Raw genomic sequence first — 26959 nt, 5'->3', positions numbered from 1 at the left:
TTTGGTCAAAAATTAACTTGATTCACCGAATTGTTATAATAATGGGGACGCATTTAAAGCGTAGGACCCTTACCGGAAGCTTAAAAAATAAAAGTATTTCCGGCGCAGAGAGTCAATCGACACCCAGAGGAAAACTGTTCAAAAAACGTCGACGAAAACCACTGCATGTTTGATGGTTTAATGTGTAAAGGACCGTGTAAGATAGGTGCAGTACGAAAAGCCGACAAGCGAATTTAAGACGCCAACGTAACAAATTTGCTAGCGACTCGACTCGTTTGTTTTGTAGAGTGTTGTTCGAAGTTTCTGTGTCTCTGGATATTAGGACATGCTGAACCACTATTTAAAATCACAAGGGTAAGAAACACCTTTACTTCTCTCTCTATATATATTTGTGGATATTATTCTTGTTCTCTAATTCTTCCTGTGCGTGTTTGTTTATTCACCGATAGATGTCACCCTTGGATCATTGTTAGCCCGCGTGTTAACCGGGGATGACCACATTAGTGGCCTACGAGGATTCCGAGTCTGAGGATGAACGCCCTGACCAGGAAGAAAAAACAGCAAAGGACTGTCATTCGTTGCAGTTGATGCCGATCTCTGACAGCACATTGTCAGACTGCTACCAGATTGTGTCCGGGAAAGATGACACCTCTTCACAGAAGCAGAGTTGTTCTCTCAGCTCGTGTGCTGTTCTTCAAAAGAAGGCAACACTGCTTCCACACTTCCCACCAAATGTCTCTGATAAGCCCAAACGATCCTGCACTGTTCCACCTTGTGTTCGACCCTACATTCCCAAGAGGCAAAGACTTGTCGCTGCATCCACAGTGAAGGAGGACAAAATAACTGGGTGTGTTCATGGAAAAGATGTCCACATTCTCTCAGCACTATCTCAGAAAGTGAAGCTGCATCTTGCTCACACACCTGGTCCAGCAGCTGCTAGGATACCCAAGAAGCTTCTACTGAGTCTTCAAGGTCACCAGGGTCCAGTCAACACAGTGCAATGGTGTCCCATTGCTCAGAGAAGTCATTTACTGATGTCCGCCTCCATGGACAAGACCTTTAAGGTACATTAATAAAGGCCTAATAATAACAATAATCCCTTCCATCTTGATATAGAAACAACATGCACCACTTTCTGTCCAATCATATCTGTCATTATCCGTCCAATGTATGTCACCACCTGTGAGATTTCCTATCTTTCGGATTCACCCCTCACATTCACCCTTCTATTTATCCCTTGGAAAATGAGCCAGAAAGGTCAAGAAATGCAATTTTCTGAAACCGTGTCACCCCTCTGTCAATTCTTAAGAGAGCTTGGCAATGAATAATTAATTTGAATATGCAGAGGAGCATTTACATATTCAAATGAGACCAACAGCAGCATGGAAGCCACTTCACCGCTTCTCCTCGTGCATGACTTGGTGGCCAAATAATGAAAATAAGCTTTGGGTGTTTTGCATCTCAGGCTCAGTTGACTTAAACAGGAGACCAATAGAATTGTTTTCTGTCTTCCCATTTGATTTAATAAAATGGAACTGAAGCCGTATTGTGAAGAGCCAACCTGGACACGATCATTTTGTGACGGACTAAATTACAAATGATTGTCATGATTACAGACGCTCCCCTACTTACGAACATTCAAGTTAGGAACAATGGTTCATACGAACATTTTTGTAGTAACATGTGGTATTGTCTCCAGTTGTACATGTACATATCTTTATAGCGCCTACAGTAAATAAACAGTAAAGTTTCTTAAATGTTGATTTTTCGGTACTAACCAATATAGGTTACTTATACAGACCTTATACATACTTATATCAACCTTAAACATACTTATATATATAAGACTTAAAGGACAACCGACGTCACTTTTAGTTTTTTAACTGACACCAGAAAAACGTATTATAGCATCTAAAATACCCAAAACACGCAGTATGATATTTTTATTCAAATGCAAAACACCAATAAAAATGACTTAAAGTGTCCAAAATCTGTAAAACATTGAGCTGCGAATTGGGCATTTTCAGAAAGTCCCACCCCCAGTTCGTGACGTCACGCCAAGACGTCTTGCATTGCTTGTGAATCAAAACAATGGCGTCAGATTCGGAGAATATGCTTTCTTGTTCCACATCCAGTTATGAATATGATTCAAATAGTTCTGAAGAGGAAAGCATACATGTTTGCAATCGATTAAAGAATTATATGTGCCATTTTGAGGCAACATTGGGGGAAAATCTCTCACCCAAAAAAAAGAGGCACCTCCGCTTCCACAGGCACTTCTGGCGACTTTTGGATGCAACACGAGGTCCCCAGACCAAACAAGTACAGCAAAATACATTGACGTGATGGAAGGACCGCTACAATGCGTCTTTTTTACGGTCAAAGGGCGGTCCTTTAGTGACGTCACGTACGGACTCGTCACCAACTCAAAAACAAGACTTCCTGAATATTCAGCGTGAGTCTTAAAACGTAAAATATAGCTATATGCGGTGGAATCTTTGTAAAATACGCTCAGTAGAAGTCATTTGAAGCCATTTTACAAATTATGGACAACTTGTCCGGAGACGTCAGTTGTCCTTTAAACATACATTATTTACGTAATATAGCACTGAAGCAACTTACGAACGATTTCACCTTATGAACGATCGTTTGGAACGTATCTCGTTCATAAGTTGGGTCTGTATGATATGTTATTTAGTTCTGTGATACGATCCTTTTAAAAATTAGGTACATTGTAGAAGTTTTTGCTGTGGGGCCAGAGATTTTTATATTTTGCGCGTAAAAATCTTTCATGACTTTATTTTTCCTCTCCCCCAAATTATCTCCAAAAAATGGATTGTCCGCTGTACACCGATCCACCATGAGGCAATATCCATCCATAGTAATTTGCGTTGGCCTCCTGTCACAGAATCAATGACTATTTATTAACGTGTCATTTGGAGCACCCAGGTGTGCGTTTAGTTGTTAACGTTCAACAATAAGAAAAATACAAGAAAAGCTCCCCAAGACCTTTTAAGCTGTGTATTGGCAGTTCGGAATTAGCATTTATACTTCCTCCTTTTTAATGACTTAGTGAAGTAACAATTGTTGCAATTATAAATCTGTCTATGAATGGGGAACTTAAATTTACATTAGGTTTGTACTTGACTATTGTTTCCTGCTGAAGATACATAGTGTGAAGTCCTCACATTTCTATCAGTGTGTCTTTCCTTTAGCAATCGCCGGAACTTATTCCCAGACCGTATGCTACCAGCCATTGTCGCCATAGCAACGACAGGTGTAAAGCAGACGTTTTACATTGATAATAAGAATACTAATTTATTTTTTAATTACCCCGAGCCATTTAGAAAGCATATTAGCCAATGAGTCATCATGAAAGATCCTCTGCGAGTGGCCGGTAAAAATATAGAGAATGTAGACAAAAGGGGCTGAGAACAGCCTGTTTACAGGTCTCACATTTTTATGAGATGATTGTCAGAGCGTTAATTGGTTCATTATTTTGTGTTCTATTCATGCTGGGTAATTGTGGGAGAATGGAGTCACACTATATTAGTCATTTTATAGTTTCTGGTGATGTGCTTCCTTGAGATGGCAGTGTTTCCTCAAGCCCAACATGATATAGTACAGTCAAATCTTTTGAGTCGGAACACAAGCCTTTCACAATTTTGTTTTTTTAAGGATTGGTTTGTGGAATGTTTTAAGTGTAAAAAGAAGTTACCCTGGATGACGTTCCATAGGAAAAGGAGCGAATCGGGGTGAGTACAGAGCTGGAGTTAGAATGTTTATAACGGGATGCTGTTCCACAGGGTTGTGCAAAATTGCAGAGAGGCACGATACAGTTATATTTGGGTTACTTTTTCCACAGTTAATGGCGACGGGGAAAGAAGTTGTTTTGTCTGCTGGATTTGGTGCGCATGGATATTGCCTGAGGGGAGTAGCTGGAAAAGGTGGTGGGCAGGGTGCGAGGGTCCAGTAGGATTTTCCGCGCTCTTGTCCTGATTCTTGCAGTGTTTATCCATGATACTTCAAAATTAATAACCGTCTTACAATATGAAGTGAAAACAGCACATTAGCTGACATACTGCCTGTATTAAGGTTTGGTTTAGTCCCCAATGTATTCCTTATTGCCGATGGTGTGCCGCAAGGTTCAGTTTTGGTCCAATTTTGTTGTCTTTTCATTTTCCGCCCCTTGACAATGTAACCTTTTACTACTCTGTTGACTGTCTTTCTGATTTCACCTGCTGGGTGGCTCAAAACCTTCTATGACTCAATAACTTGGAATTTGAGGTTACTTCTTTCTTAACTCATTCACTGCCAGACATGTGCAAAAATGTGTCCAGTCCAGTGCCAGGGTTTTTGTCATTGTCACTCGAATTCCAGGACCCACAGAATATTGAGTTTTAGGACTACATAAACATTCAATCCAACGTAAGAAACCGGACACTCTCTTCTTTCATCAGAAAAAAATAGTTAATTCCTAAATTATATGGGTCTGGAGTTATAGGAGCTTGAAATGAGGGCAGCTGTCCAAAATGCAATGCAATATATATTGTATTGTCATGTATTTCGTTTTTCTACTTTCATTCCTTTCATCAATTTGCTGCTGTGAAATGTAAATTTCTCCACTGTGAGACTAATAAAGGCATATCCAATCCAATCCAATCCAATCCAATACATACATATTGGTTTATATAGCGCTTTAACAACAGCTGAAGCTGGAACAAAGCGCTAACATAGAAAAATGAAAATGCGGCTCCCTTGTGGTAGGGAAAACCATTGCCAGAGGCCAGCGCTTTATCGGCACCCGAACAAGCAATAAACAAAACCCGAAAACAAATGATAATGGCGCTATGTCACATTTTCAATTCCCGAATAAATTCGTGAATGGCAATGAATGAGTTAACATGTAAAAACTCGAACCTTATCGTTCAATCCAGCCAAGGTCAGCTCTACAGATGTTATCACAGAGACTGCCCAAAATGGATTTCACCTTCACAACTCGCATCAATAAAACCGTCCTGTCATTCCTCCTCTCCTATTCGCCGTAGGCAAAATGAAATCAATAATGATCAAACTAGACCTTGAAAAATGAATGTATCCTTTTATTTTCTTCAGGCCACCTTTACTTATTCCTGGTATCAGTCTAAATCAGTCTCTTAATTCCAGCTTGTTCGCGTTTCAACAGGTAGATAGACGCTCACTGAGTCAAGCAGAATTCGTCACATCACCCCAATTAGACGTTTATCACACTGGCTTCCAGTTAGTTTTAGATGTAATTTTACTGCCGGAGTTGAAAGTGTGGATTGATTTCGCTGCGAGCTACATAACCAAAACATTTTAAGACCTTATTTAGCGGGCTGGCAGGCTCAGATCCTCGGAATTGTCCATAATGCTGGCATAGAAGAGAAGATACGCAAAAACAGTGACAGCTAATGTGACGTTGTCTTCTTTGTTGTTAACTTTACTGTCATTTTACCCGTAGTGTACTGTGAAGACAAGATAGAGACGGCCAGTACAACGGTTCTATTTCCGCGTGTGTGCACCGTATTTAGCATCAACGGATTCCTTCTGCAGTTGTATCAAATAAATAAAGACCAAATTGAGAGCATGTAGTTGATATAAATCCCCAAAAGTCTGAAAAGCTGAAATCTCAGAATCATGAAACACTGGATTTGACGTTATTCTGTCCGTTTGTGCCAATGGATGGTCCTCACATGAGATTTAGCCTTGATTTTGAGAGTGGTGTGGGAGCTGCGCCTCAGGGATGGGAAGGTTGTGAATTTGGGACACATCATCATCAGTGCTCCAAAGAATCATTGGGTGTTTCGGCCTTTCATCACTACACACCCTCATCGATGGTGGCCAGCGACGGGTTGATCACGCCCGCGCTTGTGTCCCATGTCCAATCAGATGTTGAGAAGCTGGTGGGCGGGGGTCTTAGGTTGCTGATCTATGAGCCCAACAAGGGTCCTTCCTCTTTATCCAGATCCAGTGGTTGCTTCTTTCTGCCACTTCGGAGAGTGATCTAACTGTGTGCCACAGAGCCTGTCCATGGATGCCCAGGTCTTTTAGCAGTTTGATGGTACGAGGTCCGAGTCTTGACCCACTGAGTCAAGGAATTGATATTTTCTTATTTATTTAGCTTTCGGAACCACCCCTGATAACCTCCACTGAGCGTTTGCATCTCTTTCTCTTCAGTCTGCTCCAGTAGCTTCCTTTGTAATGCTGTGTGAAGAGCATGTTGAATAATATAACACAGAAGACGAGTTATGTCTCAAGGGGCCCGTAGAGCTTTCACTGTGGAGCACCCTGAAATGAAAATGCCTCCCATCGTTAATAGTCGTACCTCATTTGAGCAAGCACCTGACAAGACCGCCCACTTGATGTCAGGCTGAGCTGCGGCCCGTCAGACTGATAATCAGCCCCAATAAGCAGCAGTTCGTCTGATGAAACGCTTGTCGCTGTATCGACTTTTGCCAAAGTCTAAGGACCACTGTGCGAGCACGCCACTGCAATTAAGAAACACAAGAGATCAGCACTTCTGTCATAAATCACTGTCTCATTTTGAGACTTTTTTCCCCCTTAGTAGTCAGTCAGGCGCTAGCTACTATGCTAGCTGTGCACACATTCAAAAAAAGGAGTCTCACATCCTTTTATGTGTTTAGAGAGGACATATTCTGGTTTCCCCAGTTACAAACTTAAATATGTATCAATAATCATGCCTGAAGACGGACAGCATATAATGAAACTATTGCCATTGTTTTCCGTCGCGGTAAAAATCTGAATTGAGGAGCGTTTGACATTTAACTCATTCACTGCCATTTACAAATGTAGTTGTATTAAGTTCATCCTGTCTACTTGATATCGAACCTAAACCAGATTCTTTTCTTACAGACAGATTACCAGGTAATTGAACAGCTAAAATACACTGTCTATAAAAAAAGAATCTGTTTTAGGTTATTCACAAATGTATTTGGGAATTGAAAATATGACTTAGAGCGCCATTCCCGAATTTGTTTGGGTTTTGTTTGTTCATGCTTGGGTGCCCATAAAGCGCTGGCCATGGCCTCTGGCAATGTTTTTTTATTTTCCACAAGAGGGAAGCATTTCCCCTTTTCTATATTAGCGCTTTGTTCCAGCTTCAGCTGTTTTTAAAGCGCTACATAAACCAATATGTATGTATGCCATTGTATTTTGGACAGCCACCCTCATTTCAAGCTCATATAACTCCAGACCCATATAATTTAGGAATTAACTCCTTTTTCTGATGAAAGAAGAGAGTCTCAGGTTTCTTACGCTGCATTGAATGTTGATTCTGTGGGTCCTGGAATTCAATTGACAATGACAAAAACCCAGTGGCATTGGAGTGGACACATTTTTGAACGTCTGGCAGTGATTGACTTAATAATGTTCACCACAAATTAGATTGATCTGAAATACTTTGTTGTACTTGTTTGTCAAATTTGCTGTGGTAAACAAAATACTGTTCCATCATTTAGTGGTGCAATTTTCACTGAGTGTACAAATATAAATAAAGTCAGAATCATGACCGCAGTGCTTTTTTGGCAACGGCATATTTAACTCATTCACTGCCAGACGTGCAAAAATATATCCAGTCTAGTTGCAGGGTTTTTGTCATTTTCATTCAAATTGCCGGACCCACAGAATATTGAGTTTTAGGACTACATAAATATTCAATTCACCGTAAGAAACCTTAGACTCTCTCCTTTGATCAGAAAAAAATGTTAATTCCTAAGTTATGTGTCTGAAGTTAGCTGAGCTTGAAATGGAGACGGCTGTCCAAAAGACAAATGCTGCCCCCTCGTGGAAGAGAAAAAACATTGCCACAGGTCTGACCAGCGCTTTATTGGCAACCCCCGCATAAACAAAACGAACAAAATTTGGGAATGGCGTTCCACATCATATTTTCAATCCCCGGATAAATTTTGGAATGGCAGTTTAATGAGTTAATGACAATTATTATACCCAATGAAAATTAATGATAATCTAAAAGCTAAAAATGATTTTATTTAAAGCTAAAAGCTAAAAATGATTTTATTACCTCGATCAGAGATGAATAAAAGTCATGAGTGGTGTGATTTTTCTTGTATGTAGCCTACTCAAGTGTCTTTTGAGGTTTTGTAGAATGAAAAACACCTTTTTGTGCATTGGTGCAATCAAGACTTGTTTGTGGTACCTTTCAGGTATGGGACGGAGCTGAGAGTGGACGATGCCTGAGGGTTTACACCTGCCACTCAGGAGCCGTGCGGGATGCACGCTGGAGCCCCTGCGGCCGCCAACTCCTCACTGGCTCGTTTGACAACACAGCCGTGATTACCGACGTGGAGACTGGTGAGCAGTAGGCTAGCAGTGAGGCATCAAATAACAACATTAGTTTGTTTGTTTTTTAATGAAATTGAACCAATGAGTGTAGTTACATCATAACTTCATCAAAATGGAGAAAAACACTTATTGGGCCGTGTGGAAAAATCACTGAAAATTTAATCTAAAGAAAATTGGAGCCAAAGGTCGATACAAAATTGAAACAGTCGGAATTCTGAAAACCTATATTAAATTTCGAATAACAATGATACTTACACCCAACAATCCGACGTCACGTTTTCTCATCATAAAATAAACAGTGTATTTTCTGGTGTATAAGGCGCACCCAAAAAAACTTGATTTTCTTCAAACGATGACCCTGCACCTTATACATAGGTGCGCCTTCTATGTTAAGTAATATTTAGCCACAACAGATCTCACAACTACTATCAGCAACCACCAACATTTCCCTCTGTAGAAGAAGTAGTGTGAAACCTGTGCCTTATATTTGGAAACCCTTTAGATATTTGTATAATATATTTAGAAAACTGTTTTTATTCATTAGAGGTGCGCCTGATATATGGAAAAAGTTTAAAAATCCACCATTCATTGGATGACCCATATAACTTAGGAATTAACTCTTTTTCTGATGAAAGAAGCTAGTCTAAGGTTTCCAACGCTGTATTAAATGCTTATGTATCATATTTTACGGTGTATAAGGTGCACTCAAAAGCCTTGATTTTGCGCTTTATATGCTAAGTAATATGTGTGAAGCCTTAATTTACTTCCAAAAATTACCCTGCACCTTATACGCAGGTGCGCTTTATGTGTGAAGTAATATTGAGCCACAACCGGGCTTACAACTACTGTCAGCGTTCACGACCAATGTTCCGTCTAAGATGCGCACCGCTTGCACATACTCAGCGCACAAGAACATCTATGGAGCACACAAAATCAAATAAAACAGAAACGCATTACTTAATATCTAATTTTCTTCTTCTTTTCGGCTTTTCCCTTCAAGGGGGAGTTAATTAGAACAATTATATATTATATATATATATATATATATATATATATATATATATATACACAGTAAAGTCTCGTTATATCGATATTCAAGGGAGTCCGAAAAAATATCGATATAACCGGGACTATCGATATATCCGACCCTGTTTGCATGTAATTTTCTCCGTGCGTGCATAGAAATAGTATCGATATATCCGATATCGATATAACGAGACTCTTTACTGTGTGTGTATATATATATATATATATATATATATATATATATATATATATATATATATATAGGACCATTGGCTGGACACCTGTCACTCATTGAGTTACATTGCAAAATGGTACTATATATATATATATATTACTCAATGAGTGACAGGTGTCCAGCCAATCTGAATCAGAAAACCTTTATTCGTCCCACAATGGCGTACAGTTCACGTACGCTACGCAGCCAATCGGAGCAGAACGGCGCGAATGTGCCCTGCCCATATGCGCCGTTCATGTTCAGCGTACACATCTGATGTTGCTCACAGTGGTCCTCAGTTTGCTCAGGGACCTTGTGTGTCTGCTCAAACACGTGAAAAATTAGAGGGAACATTGGCCATGACTCCATTTTTATTCCAGTAAAAGAAGTTGTGTGTGTAACCCGTCGCCTCTACTGTAACGTATTATATTTGGAAAACCTTTTTCATTCATTGAAGGTGTGCCTTATTTATGGAAAAAGCCTTATACTCCGGTGCACCTTATACACCGGAAAATACAGTCACTAAAGACCACACAAAAAAAATGCAAACTCCACACAAGAAGGTCTGAGGCTGGATTCACACACCCAGCTTTTAAACTCTGAGGTGTATGCACTACATTATATTTTCTCAAAAGCCAACAGTGTGCCTTATGGTCCGATGCAGCTTATATTCGGATCAATATTTTGAATTCTTGGATGGCGTATTTGAAATGTTCTGAAAAGGGCTTCGTTAAGTTGTGAAAGCTCAAAAAAGGGCTGGGTTGTATTGCATTGTATTCTCTTTAGCATAGCTCCATCTACTGTATGCATAACGCAACTGCAGCCACTATTTAGCTATTCTATACGCCCTATAATGCTGTGCGCCTGAAATATGATAGCAATTTTCGAATAGGCCACGTGTTGAAGTTGCACCTTATACTTGGAAGCGCTTTATATTGTGTAAATAAAATACGGTCATTGTTTTACTCAAATCATCTTTGCAACGAGAAGGTCGTTGTGATCTAAAACTTTCAGTAGTTTGGTGGATGTGTGCCATTTTTTATTCAGTGCAGCAACATTGTTTCTTTTTTCTGCAATCAATTGCGTACAAAACCATCTCTCACTATCAGACAAAAGTGCTTTTCTGGACAAAGCGAAAACATTACTGTGGTTTAATTAAACTACACAGCGATAAAAGTATTTTTGTTTTTGGTGCTGTGCTCCACTCACTTCTCAGTGCGCAGCGGGGTAGATTTTTTTTGTTGTTTGCTCCCGCTTTTGTTTCATTACTTGGTGCCAAATCCTGTGGACCATTGTGTTGTCACTGGGCCTTTTGTGTGACCCTGCTATGCGTTTTCAAAGTGACATTTATGGCAGATCGATCATTTAGTTTGCTTTGGATACGTTTTGCCAGGCAAGCCATCTTAACCCTATAATGCCATTCGTATCATATTTGATAGGCAAGTTTCTGAGTGCTCTATCTCACATACATGATTAATTATTTCATAAATAACACTTGGTATGGGATCTGATACATTCATTCTGTCCTCTGGAGCATGAGCATGCCTCTTCAGGGAGATCAAGTTTTGTTTTGGTCATTTCCAACATGGATGCTCCCAGTGTATCATGCTTTTGGGTTTTTCATTGCTAATTTTTGGGAGGTTACGGTTAGAATGACATTAAAATACTAAGTCATGTTGAAAGATAGGTGTTGTCTTCATTGGAAGAATGCATATTTATTAACTAAACTATTTTTATATTCCAAATATATCGTGTTAAAATGTCTCTATCAAATTTGATACTCCAGGTTTAAATAAGATTTCCCCCAAATTGTCATTTCACTAGCAATCTGCATAATGCTGATTAAAATACAAACACTCACTATTTTGATGACTTAATTCATCTAATTAATCACTGAAATTCCACCTCCAAACACATTTTGAATATTTCTCCAATAATTCATCATTTTCTGGACCGCTTTATCCTCACTAGTTATCCCGGGGGTTGTTCTTTTTTTAATGAAATTGAACTGATCTATGATATATGATTTATGTCAAGTTACAGAAAAAGTTGCCAATGGCGCCATTGTATCAAATGTGATACAAAAATTATTTCATAAACAACGTGATAGAGCATTTGTTTTTCATATAAGAGTTAATTAACATCTCAGATCCTCCGAATCTGAATTTTCAATGGGTCAGGTCTTGAAGGGTTAATACAGTAAAGTCTCGTTATATCGATATTCAAGGGAGTCCGAAAAAATATCGATATAACCAGGACTGTCGATATATCCGACCCTGTTTGCATGTAATTTTCTCCGCGCGTGCATAGAAATAGTATCGATATAACCGGGACTATCGATATATCCGATATCGATATAACGAGACTTTACTGTACATAATTTGGAGTCAGTATATAGTCAGGACGTGCTGATGTTCCTTTTCAATAAAAGAAAAATGATCATTAAATAAAACATGATCAATTGTCTGCCTTTCGGAACCTCAACTGTAAATAGAGGTGGTGTTTGCCTCACAGACGTCAACACTTTGTTTTGATGACGTGCTTCCGTTTGTCCTTCCCCTCCCAGTTTGTCTGTCAATACTGCCAATAAGGCCAAAGGATAATAGCCTGCTCTACACATTTAGCACACAGGCAGCTCAGTGGAGGGTATCAATAATTGATACGTCGCGGCTGGAGTAACCGCCGTGACCTTATTCTCGAGCTTTACAGGCCACAGCCGAAAACAAACTCAACATTTTTTTTTAAACCAGTTGGTGTTGAGTTTGCCTGCTGCTTTAAGAGGCTGTTTTCACCACACCATCAAGAAAATGTGAACTGGAAAAACAATTTTGAGTCATACCCGTTCATCCAGGGCTGTAACTATTGTGAGCCTATACTGTGGAAACCACAGCTTGATCAGTCTGGGTGAAAAGATTTGTCATTGGCATTATTTAACAGTGGTGGGCCGTCCGGGCATCCCAGGCCTTCTCTGCTGGCCTAAAAATATCTGACTCACAGACTAATGTGAATTATTTTTTTGTCCATGAATTCATATAAATCAATTGCCTTTCAGCTCCCTTTCTTTGCTTTTCCCCTATTGCGCTGCTTCCAGATGTGTTTCCGTATTTAAGCATTTAACCAATCACATTTCAGCCATTATTTGTTACCAGGGTCAGAAATCGACCTGGATGCTTTCACAATCAGTTCTGCCGGCCATGGAGCATAAAATAAGTGTTGATGAAAGCTTTAACCAATCACAGTTTGAGTTGGCAGCCCAAGGCCTGCTTGCAGGCGCTGGAAACGTCATAATTTTCGCAAACTTTGATTGCGAGTCACATGATTGGCAGTCACTAGCCAATCAGAGTATCACTTGCTGCTAGTGAGAAGAGCATACTGAGCAATAAATAAAATGTGTCGATCATTTTGACTTGGTATTTCAAAGTAGCTCGCATGATGAAAAAGTGTGAGCACCCCTGGGGTAGAGACAGAGCCCCGGCCTTAACTACTGCAAATTTCCCCATTGCGGGACGAATAAAGGTATTCTGATTCTGATTCTGAGTACAGTACCTTTCCCCATCCCCCATGGATAGCGACCCATGGCCATTTTGGGTGGAGGTGTATTTACCTTTATACTGACTTTCCTACTGCATTATTTTGCCGCTTGTTCTGTTTTGTACACATATTCAGGTTATGTCTACCAAGTTAATATTTTCCCCCCGTTTGTCATTCTTAAAAGACACTCACCTGAAACCCTCGCCCTTCTCATTTATTACACCCCAAACCGTACTAAACTGCCACCCATTAGCTAACTGAGTCATTTTTTTAAAATGTGGTGTTCCGTCTATGTTCACACCCTTTAAAATGTAAACACTTCTATGGCAGCTTAGGGTTTTATTTCTTTCATATACGAGTCTCTCGCACATCGCCGCACTTAATAAAGCCAATTCAATTTAGCCGCATATCAGTATAGGACTCGGGGATTCGAGTCCTGTTTTCGCACAATTGTAGCTTAATTGGATGTGGCTTAAACCCAAGTTTTTACTTTTTCTAACTGTCCAGCTAATCCGACCGCAGCGTTGGCTCGAGCGACACGCACATTTGGACTGCTGTTCATTAACTCATTCACTGCCAGATGATGTGCAAAAATGTGTCCACTCCAGTGCAAGGATTTTTGTCATTTTCACTCAAATTGCTGGAACCACAGATTATTGAGTTTTATGACTACATAAACATTCAATTCAGCGTAAGAAATCTTAGACCAGGGGTGTCCAAAGTCGGTCCTCGAGGGCCTCTGTCCTGCCTGTTTTCCAGCTCTCCCAGAAGAAACACACTTGATTCAAATGATCAGCTCATCAGCCAGCTCTGAAGCAGCATCAAAATGGTCCTGATGATTTGAATCAGGTGCGTTGCTCCTGGGAGAGCTGGAAAACAGGCAGGACGGCGGCCCTCGAGGACCGACTTTGGACACCCCTGCCTTAGACTCTCTTCTTTCTTTCCTAAATTATACAGGTCTGGAGTTATATGAGCTTGAAATGAGGGTGGCTGTCCAAAATACAATGCAATACATACATATTGGTTGATATAGCACTTCAACAACAGCTGGTGGGGGGGGGGGGGGGGGGGGTGACCAAACGCTAACATGGAAAAAAGGGAAATGTTATCCCCTTGTGGAAGGGAAAAACATTGCCAGAGGTCTGAACAGCGCGTTATTGGCAAGAAAATCCAAAACCCTAACAAATTTAAGAATTGCGCTCCACGTCACATTTTTTTCAATTCCCGAATTAATTTAGGAATGGCAGCAAAATAGTTAATATACTCACATTTTTGCAACACGAACAGTCCAGCTTTTCTTTGCAGTTTATCACAACTATGATTTTTTTTTGTTTTGCAGTTTTTGACTAGCATGTACATTTTCCTCAGCCATCTTCTCACTCGTTCCCAGCCCCAATTTCATTTATGGAAACACAGTTCCTCCCTACCCCAGTTGGGTGCAGGCGGGCTTTCACGACAGCAGTGGACAGCGAAGGTAGGGAGGGAAGACAAGTTAAGATGGAATAGGAAGAAACAAGAAAGAGAAATGGAAAGATGCCATGAATGCCAAAATTAGAGGATAAGGAATGAGTTTCTTCTGCAAGCCATTAGAGTGAAGTGGCAGCTGTTGAGCTGCACCTTGGACATGCTCTTTGGCAGAGCCTGCCGGGGGGTCTGGGGGGATGTGCCAACACTCCCCGGCTGCTTGGTAGGTGGCGTGCGTGCGTGCCCTGCATGAGCCTTTTGGATTCCAGGCTCAATGCTCATAGTCTCCTTTGATATACAGCAATCATTTAAAAAGTTATGATAGGTTAGGATTAATTCAACAATAAAATAAAAAAATCTATGCCAAGTTCCAATACATTTACTTCGTGTTAACATTTAAAAAATGCATTTCATACAAACAGATAAAGCGAAAATAACGTTTGTGTACTTGCTTATGTTGTCTTGTACTGATCACAGTGGCAGACCGTCAATCCTGCAAAGCCTTCTCTGCTGGCCTAAAATATCTGAATCACAGACTGATGTTAATTATATTTTGTCCATGAATTCTTATGGAATAATTCCAAATTGTCTTTCAGTTTACTTTCATTACTTTTCCCCTGTTGCGCTGCTTTAAGATGTGTGTTTTCGTATTTTAGCATTTAACCAATCACATTTCAGCCATCAGTTGTAATCAGGGTCAGAAATCTACCTGGACGCCTTCACAATCAGTTCTGCGGGCCCCGGAGCATCAAATGTGTTAATCAAACTGTTGCTCTAACCAATCGGATTTTGAGTTGGCAACCCAAAAGGGGTACCAACGGATTCTTGAAGGAGCTGGTGAAGATCAGAGTTTTCACAAACTATGATTGGCTAGTGACTAGCCAATCATAGTTTCCTCTGATCACAAGCAGGCAATGACATTCGCACACTGTCCAGAGCTAGCACACCGTATCGGTAGCAAGCTGCATACGCAAATATATTGTGTTGATTTAATAGCAATTTTGTCAACCCACAATGGCTGAAGGAGGAGAAGAAATGGATTTGGTTGGAGATTTACTGTTAAAGCCATTTTCAAGACGGACTTGTAAAGAAAAAATGAACATCATTAAGAAAGGTTGATCAGTTATTTCCTGGCTAATGGTTGCCTCCAGTGGAAATCACGCCATACCATTTTCAGTCTGGATTGATTCAGACGTAGCACTACTGAAGGCCGAGTGATGAAATCAACGGGCCACCACTGACTGATCATGTATGTCTTTGACAAAACGACATCGGTTTAATAATTAAAAACTAAATTAACAACACGACTATTAAAAAGTGAATATTGCATTGTTGGACTCAACTGAATTTCAATGAAACATTTGGTGTTTTGATTCATTCATAGAGGATTTTTGTTGTTATTCTTGGCGTCACTGCTGTGATCAAGCACTTTTTTTGTTTTTTACATAGCTGTGACTTTTTAAATATATTTTTTAAATCTCACGCACGCCTCAAAGTGCCATCATAGGCCACCAGAACTATGCAAAGCCCCATTCGAGAATACCCGACTTAGGTGACTTTACCTTTTTGTACTTTCCACAGTAATAAATGGCCCTCTGAGAAAAAGCAAAACACCACGTGGCCAACGTTGAAAAGTCATTTGACACCCTGTCTGCCCATTCAACTCGAGAGCCTTTTGTGTGGTGCCATGCATAACGATGTTTTGGCCTTTTGAGTTTTGCACTTTCCAGGGATATTTTCCTGGAAAATGTCAGCCCAATTCTGATTTGTAAAATGTCAAATGTGTTTGAGATGAGTCGCTCATAATTTCCAATTGTTTCCCTAGTTTTGGCCTGTTTCATGCAACCTTGATTTAAGTCTTATGTGTTGGTATTGTATGAGGTATTTTCAGTCCCAAAGACTCATTTACTTCCTCTCATTCATATCAAGTAATTTTTTTTCTCATATGCACACATTTGGAGTGGCTGATAGCAAACAGTGTGACTGGATATTCATCACCCGGAGTAGTGCAGACAAAGCTTGACAAACCATTCAGTCGCAGCAACAGCAGCCCGCGGCGAAGCATTTACTCCAAATGCCACTAGCAAAGCATATGTGTATGTTATACACATCATTTTACAATAGATCTGCTTTTGAGACGCGGTTACAACACAGAAAAAAAATACTGTTTTGAGATGAATGAGCTATATCCCACCGAGCCCCACTGCATTAAGTGGGTCGACAAAGACTCAGAATTATGCTTTGACATTGGTTAAAAGCATGCAGAGTGATTTGTGAAGGTCCAAAAACATACTATTGAAAATAATTAAAATGATGCCTCAATGAATGTTTTGTGTTGGGGAGCCTTTTACTGAGCGAATTGCTTGTTCTGTAGCCACAAAGGGGCATAATGTAAGTCTTCTTGTGCCGGTCCCAAGCCTGGATAAATACAGAGGGTTGTGTAAGGAAGGGCATCCGACGTAAAAGCTTGGCCAAAACAAACATGTGGATCAAACCTCTAAAGATGGAGGACACTGATTTGCTGTGGCAGCCCTTGAAGGGAAAAGCCGAAAGGAAAAGAAGAGGAATGGATGCAAAATCTCATCACACTAAACTCTGCTAATAATCTGCATATAATGCAATATGGCTAAACACAAAATCAAATATACAGCGTTACCCTTGCTCTTGAAATTAACCCCTCCGGCCAGACGATGTGCAAAAATGTGTCCACTCCAGTGCCATGGTTTTCGTCATTTTCACTCAAATTGAAGGACCCACAGAATATTGAGTTTTAGGACTACATAACATTCAATACAGCGTGAGAACCCTTAGACTCTCTTCTTTCATCAGAAAAAAAGAATTAATTCCTAAATTATATGGGTCTGGAGTTATATGAGCTTGAAATAGGGGCGGCTGTACAAAATACAATACAATACATACATATTGGTTTATATAACGCTTTAACAACAGCGGATGCTGGAACAAAGCGCTCACATGGAAAAAAGGGAAATGCAGCCCCCTTGTGGAAAAGAAAAAAAACATTGCAAGAGGTCATGGCCAGCGCTTTATCAGCACCAGAAAAATCAAAACCCGAACAAATTTGGGAATGGCGCTGTCATGATCTGGTTGGCGGCCAACGGGTAGCGTTGTCAGCCCTGCCTACTGCCTCACAGGTGCTGGTCGTTCCCAATCAGTGACACTCAAAAGGACTCCCGGCACGACCATTCGGCGTCGGGTCATAGTATGCTTTGTATGCAATTGTATGCTTTTTATGCACTGTGTATGCATTGTATGCTGTGCATGTGTTTGTTTAGTCTTGGCAGACTTTTACTCTTGGTCTTTATTTGATACCTGGTATTTTTTCTGTTTGAATGAGTTTGATGTTTTAGATTTTGTTCCTGTTGACTTTATTTTAATACAATTTCTCAAACACAACCTGCTGTTCCCTCTTGGCTGCTTTTTGGGATCCACAACCGCCATCACCACCTTGCAAACCGTGACAGGCGCTTCACGTCATACTTTTCAATTCCCGAATAAATTTGGGAATGGCAGCGAATGAGTTGAAGGGTATTGGAAGAAATTCCTTAACTTGAAAATGTTGTAAGTAGAGATGTGTTTGCAATATTAATTCCCCCTACCCGTTACAAGCCCATACAAAATATAGCACTGAAGCAACTCATGAACAAATTCACCTTACGAACGACCGTTTGGAACGTATCTTGTTCGTAAGTTGGGGAGCGAGTTCGTGGCTGCTGACAGTCGTTGCGAGACCTGTTGTGGCTCAATATTACTTCACTTATAAGCCACACCTGCAGCGTCATCTTTTGAAGAAAATAAAGGATTTTGCGTACTCATTATACACCGGAAAATACGGTACTTTCTTTTGACTGGTGTGTGCAAACAATTTATGTGCACCTCTTCCTTGCTTCTAGAATGAAATTGTGAAACCTCTTGAGATAGAACAAGCATGGACTGATTTTATTGTACAAGTCTTTCTTGTGAAATCTTGATCACATTTTTGAATAGACTTCCCCTTTATACATTTTTTACTTTATTTTTAATGCTTTTGCTTTTTCAAGCCGTGTCTTTTTGAATTGAAGAGAAATACTGTGGGATTTTTCCTCCTCAAATTTTGCAAGTTCTGAATTGCTAGAAAATCCTTTTGAAGCCAATTTAGTTTTCAGCTGACACACAAATAATGATAGTTTTACGCTACCCTGCATAATGCAAGACATCCCACATCCCCTGCTGATCTGAGATGTGACGATATATTCTTAAAAAAAATACATTGATCTTTTTCTTCTCTCTCACTTCCGCTTCCCGAGCAGGCCAGCGCATCGTCAAAGCGGATAACCAGTTCAAGGTGATGTGTGTGGCCTCGCATCCCGTCAACACCGAGGTGTTCCTGTGCGGAGGTTACAGTTCAGCGGTCAACGCCTGGGACTCTCGCTGCTGCAAGGTTCAAACATATTAACCTCCTTCCTGCGAACGTCTCATCTTTATTCACTGCGCTTCACCCACCGTGCTTTTGACCTTTCCGAATCAAAGGCAGGGAGACCGCGAACACATCCCATACAGTCTCTCACACCCACATACATGGTCATGTGGATTAGTGATGGGAATTCCGGCTCTTTCCTTTTTTTTGTTGCTTAAATTAATTTACTACCAAAATATAATGTATAATCATATGTAAAACGAATTATTAATGTCCAAAAAAATACAAAATATATTTTTTTAGTTATAGTTTTTCTGAACATATTCACATGGAGTACAACATGGATTGCGACACAAAAAATATAGAATGTACAAAAACAAAGACCAATCAATGTCAATTAAAATTTCCAATCTCTGATTGCATATATTTATAAACTTTTTACTAAAACAACACAAATAAGCTTTGATTACTACTGCATCCTCCGCACCCTGCCCACCACCTTTTCCATCTACCGATCCATGCGCACCAAATCCAGCAGACATTTAAACAGCTTCCCACAAGCCATTAACTCCCTAAACAGTAACCCAAAAGGAACTGTATAGTGCCTCAATTTTTCTTATGATGACACTAGTGCAGCATGTTCTACCAGAGACGAATTCCTTGTGTGTTCTACATACTTGGCAATAATGATGATTCAGATTCTGATATAAATTAAAATTAGTAAAACGAAACGAAAAAAAGCAGCATACAAGTAAAAGTTTTAGCTTGTCGTTGGTGAAGACTTACATTAAGAAATACAGAGTGGCTCTGTTTTGAAGGGGTTGATTCTATTTGCTCAGTGTGCCGTTGTGTCTCTTCCTTCTGTGTGTGTGTGTGTGTGTGTGTGTGTGTGTGTGTGTGTGTGTGTGTGTGTGTGTGTGTGTGTGTGTGTGTGTGTGTGTGTGTGTGCGTGCGTGCGTGCGTGCGTGCATGCGTGCGTCTGTGTGTGTGCGCGTGCGTGTGTGTAAAACCCTCCCCTCTGTCTTATATATACCGCAGATTTTGACCAATCACGTGCGACTAACCGAAGGGGAAAAAAATGTCGGATCCTTATAAGCGGCTCCCAATTAGGAGCCGACGCTACTCGTTCACTATTAGAGACGGTTCGTTTGCGAACGACACATTTCTAGTATGGATACCTCACTAAAAGGGTCACAGTCTCGCATAAATCCCAGCAACCGTGCAGGTTATCTCACTAATTGTTGGGAGTAAACTTCATTTTGGGCTCATAAATTGTTCGAATGCTTCTGCAAGCGAATAATGCAATTAATCACCGTTGTGTCTTTTAGATGATAATTCTTTGCATTTATTCACAATCGTGAGTGCCCACTGATGATATTCTGGCCCGCGGCAAATTGAATCGTTTCCTCCCCCTTCAAGCGTTTGGCTATAAATGCCGGTCCAGCAATTGCTTTTACCGTTAAGTGTCAATGGGAATTGCAGATGAGGCGAGTGACCCCTGTAAACAGGTGTTGCGTTCTTCGCCCATTACGTTGAAGTATGTGAGTGAAGTCCAAATGAACCATCCCGATTGCCGGATTGCCTCATTAAAAGGCCGCCGTGGCAAGCTATGTACTTAACTGCAGAGAGTGCTAGGTGCTTATTAGAGGTGAGCCCGACTAATCAAATCATAATAAAACCATTGCTTCATTTAATTTGTGGATAGAACTGATTTTCAACTCACTGTGCTCGTTTTGGACTGGAAAGGTGCACCATTTCCAATATTGTAGTTATTTACATCAACCATTGACAAAATATTTATGACAGCTCTCTAAAGTCTCGTGAATATTTGTTTGATGGAACATGTCATTATGACTGGAAAAGACTTCTTGCTTCATGCTGTTGTCAGTGTATCGCTGCCCTCTTGAAATATGTTGGAGGGTACTTCTTAAGGTATCCATAGAGCAAGGGTGTAGCAGACTTGCACATTCCACCATGACGTCTCTGATCCACTGGTGAAAAGAAGGCTTTCATCCTCTCCTCTTTCATCTTGAACTGCTTCACGTAATGAAGTGTCTGTCTTGTACTCAAACATCAATGGGTCGTTAAGATTGTGCAACTGTCAATGTTCAAATGTTTTTATGTTCCTGTTGTGTTTATTATTTTGCTTTGTGTTGTCTATTATGTGAAGCGATTTGTTACAGCTGCAGCTGTTGTGAAAGCACTCTCTAAATTAGGATGTATTGTATTGTAACTCATTTGTTACCGCGGGCCACATTGTAGTTACAGTTTCCTCTCGGTGGGCCGTTATGAATTTGGGGAAACCATTAGAATGTTTAATCCCCTCCATTTATTACATATAGAGCGCACAACAAATTAATTATTTCACTGCCAGATGATGTGGAAAAATGTGTCCACTCCAGTGCCAGGGTTTTTGTCATTGTCACTCGAATTCCAGAACCCAAAGAATATTGAGTTTTAGGACTACATAAACATTCAATGCAACATAAGAAGCCGTAGATTGGCTTGTTTCATCAGAAAAAATAGTTATTTCCTAAATTATATGGGTCTGGAGTTATATGAGAGCTTCAACTGAGGGCGGCTGTCCAAAATACAATGCAATACGCACATATTGGTTTATGAAGCTGGAACAAAGCGTTAACATGGAAAAAAGGGAAATGCTGCCCCCTCGTGGACGGGAAAAACATTGCCAGAGGTCTGGCCAGCGCTTTATCACCACTCAAGAAAAAAACAAAACCCAAACAAATTCTGGAATGGCATTTACGTCATATTTTTAATTCACAAATATATTCTTGAATGGCAGTGAATGAGTCAATGAATAACTAGTTTTCAAATTTGAAGTAAAAAAATAACGACTGTTATTGCAGTTTACACATGTCAATTTGAAATTTTGGTTCGGACTTTCGCAAGCATCATGGCACTTGACTTGCTTGATTTGCTTTTGCGGACCGAATAAAATGATGTGGTGGGCCAGATTTGGCCCCTGCACCTTGACTTTGACATCTTTGCCGTTGAAGATACCACATACAGTAAAGTCTCGTTATATCGATATTCAAGGGAGTCCGAAAAAATATCGATATAACCGGGACTATCGATATATCCGACCCTGTTTGCATGTAATTTTCTCCGTGCGTGCATAGAAATAGTATCGATATAACCGGGACTATCGATATATCCGATATCGATATAACGAGACTTTACTGTATTTATAAGGAGTGTGCCATTAGTATGTCTTTTTTTAAACAAATGTATCATTTTTCTGTTTTTTTGTGTGTTTTTTTTTTTCATCTCAGGTTGTTAAAGTGTACAAAGCGGCAATTCAGCAGACATTGGACATCCTCTTTCTTCGACGTGGCCTGGACCTCATCACAAGCTCCGATTGTGTGAGCAGAGACTCTGCGGACCGTACCCTGATCGCCTGGGACTTCCAAACTAGCGCCAAGATCTCCAACCAGATATACCATGTAAGCGTGTTGAGAAAAAAATAGGAATTTTTTTTGGGGGGTGTCCCTAACCAAGTTTTTCCCTTCTGATACGACACCGATATTGCAACTGTGACTAATCTCTGATACCGATATTGATCCAGTTCGATATCAGCAGGAAGGATACAAGTTTGTATTTATTTCTTACTACAAAATATTAGAAGTAAAACAGGAAATACTTAATTACTAATACTTAATTGCTAATAGTATAAACTCATTCACTGCCAGATGTGCAAAAATGTGTCCACTCCAGTGCCAGGGTTTTTGTCATTGTCACTTGAATTCCCGGACCCACAGAATATTGAGTTTTAGGACTACATAAACATTCAATACAGCGTTAGGAACCCAAGACTCTCTTCTTTGACTAGAAAGAGTTAATTCCTAAATTACATGGGTCTGGAATTATATGAGCTTGAAATAGGGGCGGCTGTCCAAACTACAGTGCAATACATACATATTGGTTTATATAGCGCTTTAACAACAGCTGAAGCTGGAACAAAGCGCGAACATGGAAAAAGGGCAAATGCTGCCCCTTGTGGTAAAGAAAACATTGCCAGAGGCCATGGCCAACGCCTTCTCGGCACCCAAGCTTGAAAAAGCAAAACCCGAATAAATTCAGGAATGGCCCTCTATGTCATATTTTCAATTCCTGAATAAATTTGTGAATGGCAGTGAATGAGTTAATAAATCCCACACATTAAAACTAAAGCCGAAATGTGATTTCACGGCATGCAATTCTTGTTTGTTTACCGGAAGTTGAGCAAAGGAGTACTTTGCAAACATTTTCGTAATATTGTTTCACATAAATTTGTAGTGCACAAGATGTTTTTACACCCTCAGAAAAGTGCTTCAATTGTATCGCCTTATACTAATTTGATTTCCGGATGCTATCCAGGAGCGCTACACATGTCCCAGCCTGACTCTCCATCCACAGGAAGATTCCTTTGTAGCCCAGACCAACGGCGACTACATGGCTTTGTTCTCCTCCCAGAGGCCCTATAGGATGAACAAGCGGCGACGTTACGACGGACACAAGGTCAGGAATAACATTGGCCTCGGGGAAGGATTAGCAACGTCGCTCACCCAGATCAATAATTGGGGAAAAAAAAGTGACATTGTCGGATGAACAGACACAAAGTTACCTTTACACTATTCGATATTCTCACACTAGTCAAGAATGGTTGGATTGGATTGAAATGGATTCGCCTTTATTAGTCCCGCAGTGGAGAGATTTACCGTACATTTCATGCAGCAAAGTGAAAGAGGAAAGGTAAAGAAGAAGTAGAAAAACAAAATGCAGAGCTGCTGTAAAGGCAGCCCCTCTCGCGGCGCCATCTTGAAGTTAAAACCACAAAAAAACAAAAGCAAAATCACAAATAATGTGACACAACACAAAAGACACAGACAGTCATTAAATCATCACCAATTTATGGACCTTCTTTGTTGTATGAAGCAGTTCTGGTTGAAAGAAGAGAGGATCAAAGCATCCTTTTCACCAGTGGATCAGGGACATCATGGTGGAATGTGTACGTCTGCTCTAAGCTAAATGTTGAAAGAATAGATGAAGCTGTTGCATCCATTAACAAACATACTCTAGATTGCCTCATGTAAATCCACTTCAATTCCAAGCTGTGACAAAGTCAGCTTTATTGTCAAATATGCTAATTTGCATGACATACAGCACAGATTAAATGAATGTCCTCTCGGACCCAGCGTGCAAGGTACTTATGACTTTAACAAACATAATAAACACGAAAACGGCAATTTGCCAGGAGAGAGAGGGGAGCCGCTGCGTGTTTACGCGCCGCCATCTTGGGACAAAAAAAAAAACAAAAATAACAAATACGATGACAACACAAAGACACAGAGAGTCATTCATTCATATACATCGAGACTGCGCTGACACTCCTTTCTTTAAATTTGAAAACTAGTTATCCATTAACTCATTCACTGCCACTCATGAATGCTTTCGGGAATTGAAAATATGAAGTAGTGTGAATGTGTTTTATTTTCCTTTTTTCCGTGTTAGCGCTTTGCTCTAGATTCAGCTCTTGCTAAAGCGCTATGTAAACCGGTGTGTATATATTGCATTGTATTTTGGACAACTGCCCTCATTTCAAGCTCATATAACTCCAGATCCATATCATTTAGGAATTAATTTTTTTTTCTGATGTGTTTCTACGGTTTCTTACGTTGCATTCAATGTTTATGTAGTCCTTAAACTCAATATTCTGTGGCTCCTGGAATTTGAGTGACAATGATAAAAAAAACCTGCCACTGGAGTGGACACATTTTTGCACATCATCTGGCAGTGAATGAGTTAATTGTATCCCACCAGGGGATATGTTCGATAAAGATAACGAGATCTCAGCATGGTTCATGTTCATTTATTTTAGATTGGTTTATTTTTTTATTTCGTATCGTTTGTCCTTCAAGAGAGATTTGCAATTAAGCTGAATTCATGATCTCACATCAAGACACATCAGTACATATTTATGTTCAAGCTAAGATTAGCTCTCACGATACTCAACCAAGGTGACCCGTGTCTGTTTTTCAGAATCAGAATCAATAACCCTTACATCGCACCCTGTAACCTAATAACCTGACAAACTGTCCACTATGGCAACCGTTCTCCCTAAAAAAATGTTTCAAATGCATCCCAAACATTGAAAAGATGAAGACCCATAACATGCGTATTGTTTCTCTTAGGTCGAGGGATATGCAGTGCAATGCGAATTCTCTCAGGACGGAACCATTTTAGCGTCCGGTAGCTCCAGCGGCTCGGCCCACTTCTACGACTATCAAACCGCTCGCCCGCTTCGCCAGCTGCAAGCACACAGCCAGCCGTGCCTTTGCGTGTCCCAGCATCCCATCCTGCCCGCCGTCACTGCCACTTGCGACTGGGCTGGCGAGATCAAAGTCTGGCATTGAGGATGCAGCCCAAAAAAAAAACCAAAAGAGGACTCGGACCATAAATGTTAGGTAGGTGAAGACTAAAGGTGGAAGTGGATCTTTGCGGCACATAAACATGGCGTCGCCACCCCATAAAAGTCATTATCTTTCAAAGTAAAATTCTCTTTGTTTCTTGATGGGCCTTTGTTCTCAGCAGTTCTGATGTGACATTTCCCTCAACATCGCAGCCAGAGACAGACGAAAGAAAACCGAATCGCTCACATCTGTCAGCGCTTGTCAGCTTTGTCAAAAATCAAACCCGTCAAAACAAAAGAGGGACGACATGCAAACCCTTGTGATCTTTATCTTTGAATTGATGTGTCCTTAAAATATAAGATAAATTCCAGTACGGAAAGAAAATATCCATCCTTTTTTTTCCCCCCCGATTGTGAGAGTCATTCATTATTTTGAGCTTGGTTTGTTTGTAAATCACCATTTGCCAAGTCTTTATCTGACATTGAAAACATGCTCAAAACCATATAACGTATTTTCCGGTGTCTAAAGTGCACCGGAGTATAAGGCGCACCCCCAATGAATGGTGTGTTTACAAACTTTTTCCATATATAAGGCATATAAGGTGCACCTTTAATGAATGAAAACGTTTTTTTTTCAAATACATTGATACCTTGGCTTATGAACTTAATTGGTTGCCAGACAGTGTGAAAGGCAAAAAGTGTCTATCCCCAAAAATAATTTCCCATAGGAAACCATTAAAATGAGAATAATCCGTTCCCAGGTCCCCATAAAACATAATTTTCTACTTGCTACTTTCTAATTTCTAAGCCTTAAAACTACACAATATATACCTTATTATATGTATAATAAATGTGCTATGGTATTATAATTTGAGAAATAAACTGTGCTGTATAATAAAGTCATTTTTTTTACCTTTGTGATGGTCGTTGATGGCTTGATGGAATGGAAAACTAGTTATCTATTAACTCATTCACTGCCATTCATGAATGCATATGAAGTAGTGTGTGAATGTGTTTTATTTTCCCTTTTTCCATGTTAGCGCTTTGTTCTAGCTTCAGCTCTTGCTAAAGCGCTATGTAAACCGGTGTGTATGTATTGCATACTGTCTCCTCAGCATTAAACACTTGATGAGGAATGTAACCTTCTTCTTTCACCATCTTGAGGAATGATCCCTTGTAGGTGCTTTATCTGCAATAATTTTACCTTGATCCTCATTAATTGTGTTCTGTTTAGCTGGGTTGATAGCTTTTTGCATCAAGATGGCTTGTGCGGGTGTTTATTTGTGGAGCCAGATTGATGGGATATTTTAACCTTGCAGTCTACTCTCTGCTTCTGAACTATCAAAGTTGAAAAGAGTCCAAATGTCAATGTTTTCTATCCATTCCATTTTATCTCTCTCTGTCGTCTGCCTGTCTAACCCCCCCCCCCCCCCCCCCCCCCCCCTGCGTACTTGACCAATCACGTGGCTTTAACCGAAGACTGGGATATATATATATATATATATATATATATATATATATATATATATATATATATATATATATACAGTAAAGTAAA

The 26959-nt window shown here is 40.1% G+C and overlaps 1 protein-coding gene across 3 annotated transcripts; it reads left to right on the top strand.

Annotated features, from left to right (window-relative positions):
* Positions 1-112: 112 nt before the first annotated feature.
* wdr25 (WD repeat domain 25) lies at positions 113-26836 on the top strand. 3 transcript variants are annotated; one of them, XR_016116016.1, is made up of 8 exons: positions 113-354; positions 450-1064; positions 8205-8352; positions 18886-19016; positions 22286-22456; positions 23370-23510; positions 25184-25456; positions 25584-26836. XR_016116016.1 is itself a non-coding variant. In XM_089004612.1 (7 exons), the coding sequence occupies exons 2-7, from the start codon at positions 492-494 to the stop codon at positions 25403-25405; spliced, it is 1347 nt and encodes a 448-aa protein (XP_088860738.1). In that variant the 5' UTR covers positions 113-354; positions 450-491; the 3' UTR covers positions 25406-26836. The 3 variants fall into 3 exon arrangements, 2 of the variants coding, with proteins under 2 accessions (XP_088860738.1, XP_088860737.1); XM_089004612.1 differs by having other exon boundaries at positions 23409-23510; positions 25184-26836; XM_089004611.1 differs by having other exon boundaries at positions 25184-26836.
* Positions 26837-26959: the final 123 nt, after the last annotated feature.

The sequence above is a fragment of the Hippocampus bargibanti genome, linkage group LG09 (assembly GCF_051943395.1).
Source record: "Hippocampus bargibanti isolate YZ-2025 linkage group LG09, ASM5194339v1, whole genome shotgun sequence".
NCBI lineage: Eukaryota > Metazoa > Chordata > Actinopteri > Syngnathiformes > Syngnathidae > Hippocampus > Hippocampus bargibanti.
Note: the sequence above shows the minus strand (reverse complement) of the source record. Positions and strands in the feature narration are given on the sequence as shown.

Coding starts and splice junctions, on each gene's coding strand:
- wdr25 (XM_089004611.1), top strand. CDS start 492: ATGACCACATTAGTGGCCTACGAGGATTCCGAGTCTGAGGATGAACGC. Junction 19,017..22,285: donor GGGACTCTCGCTGCTGCAAG/GTTCAAACATAT, acceptor TTTTCATCTCAG/GTTGTTAAAGTGTACAAAGC. Junction 23,511..25,183: donor GACGTTACGACGGACACAAG/GTCAGGAATAAC, acceptor TGTTTCTCTTAG/GTCGAGGGATATGCAGTGCA.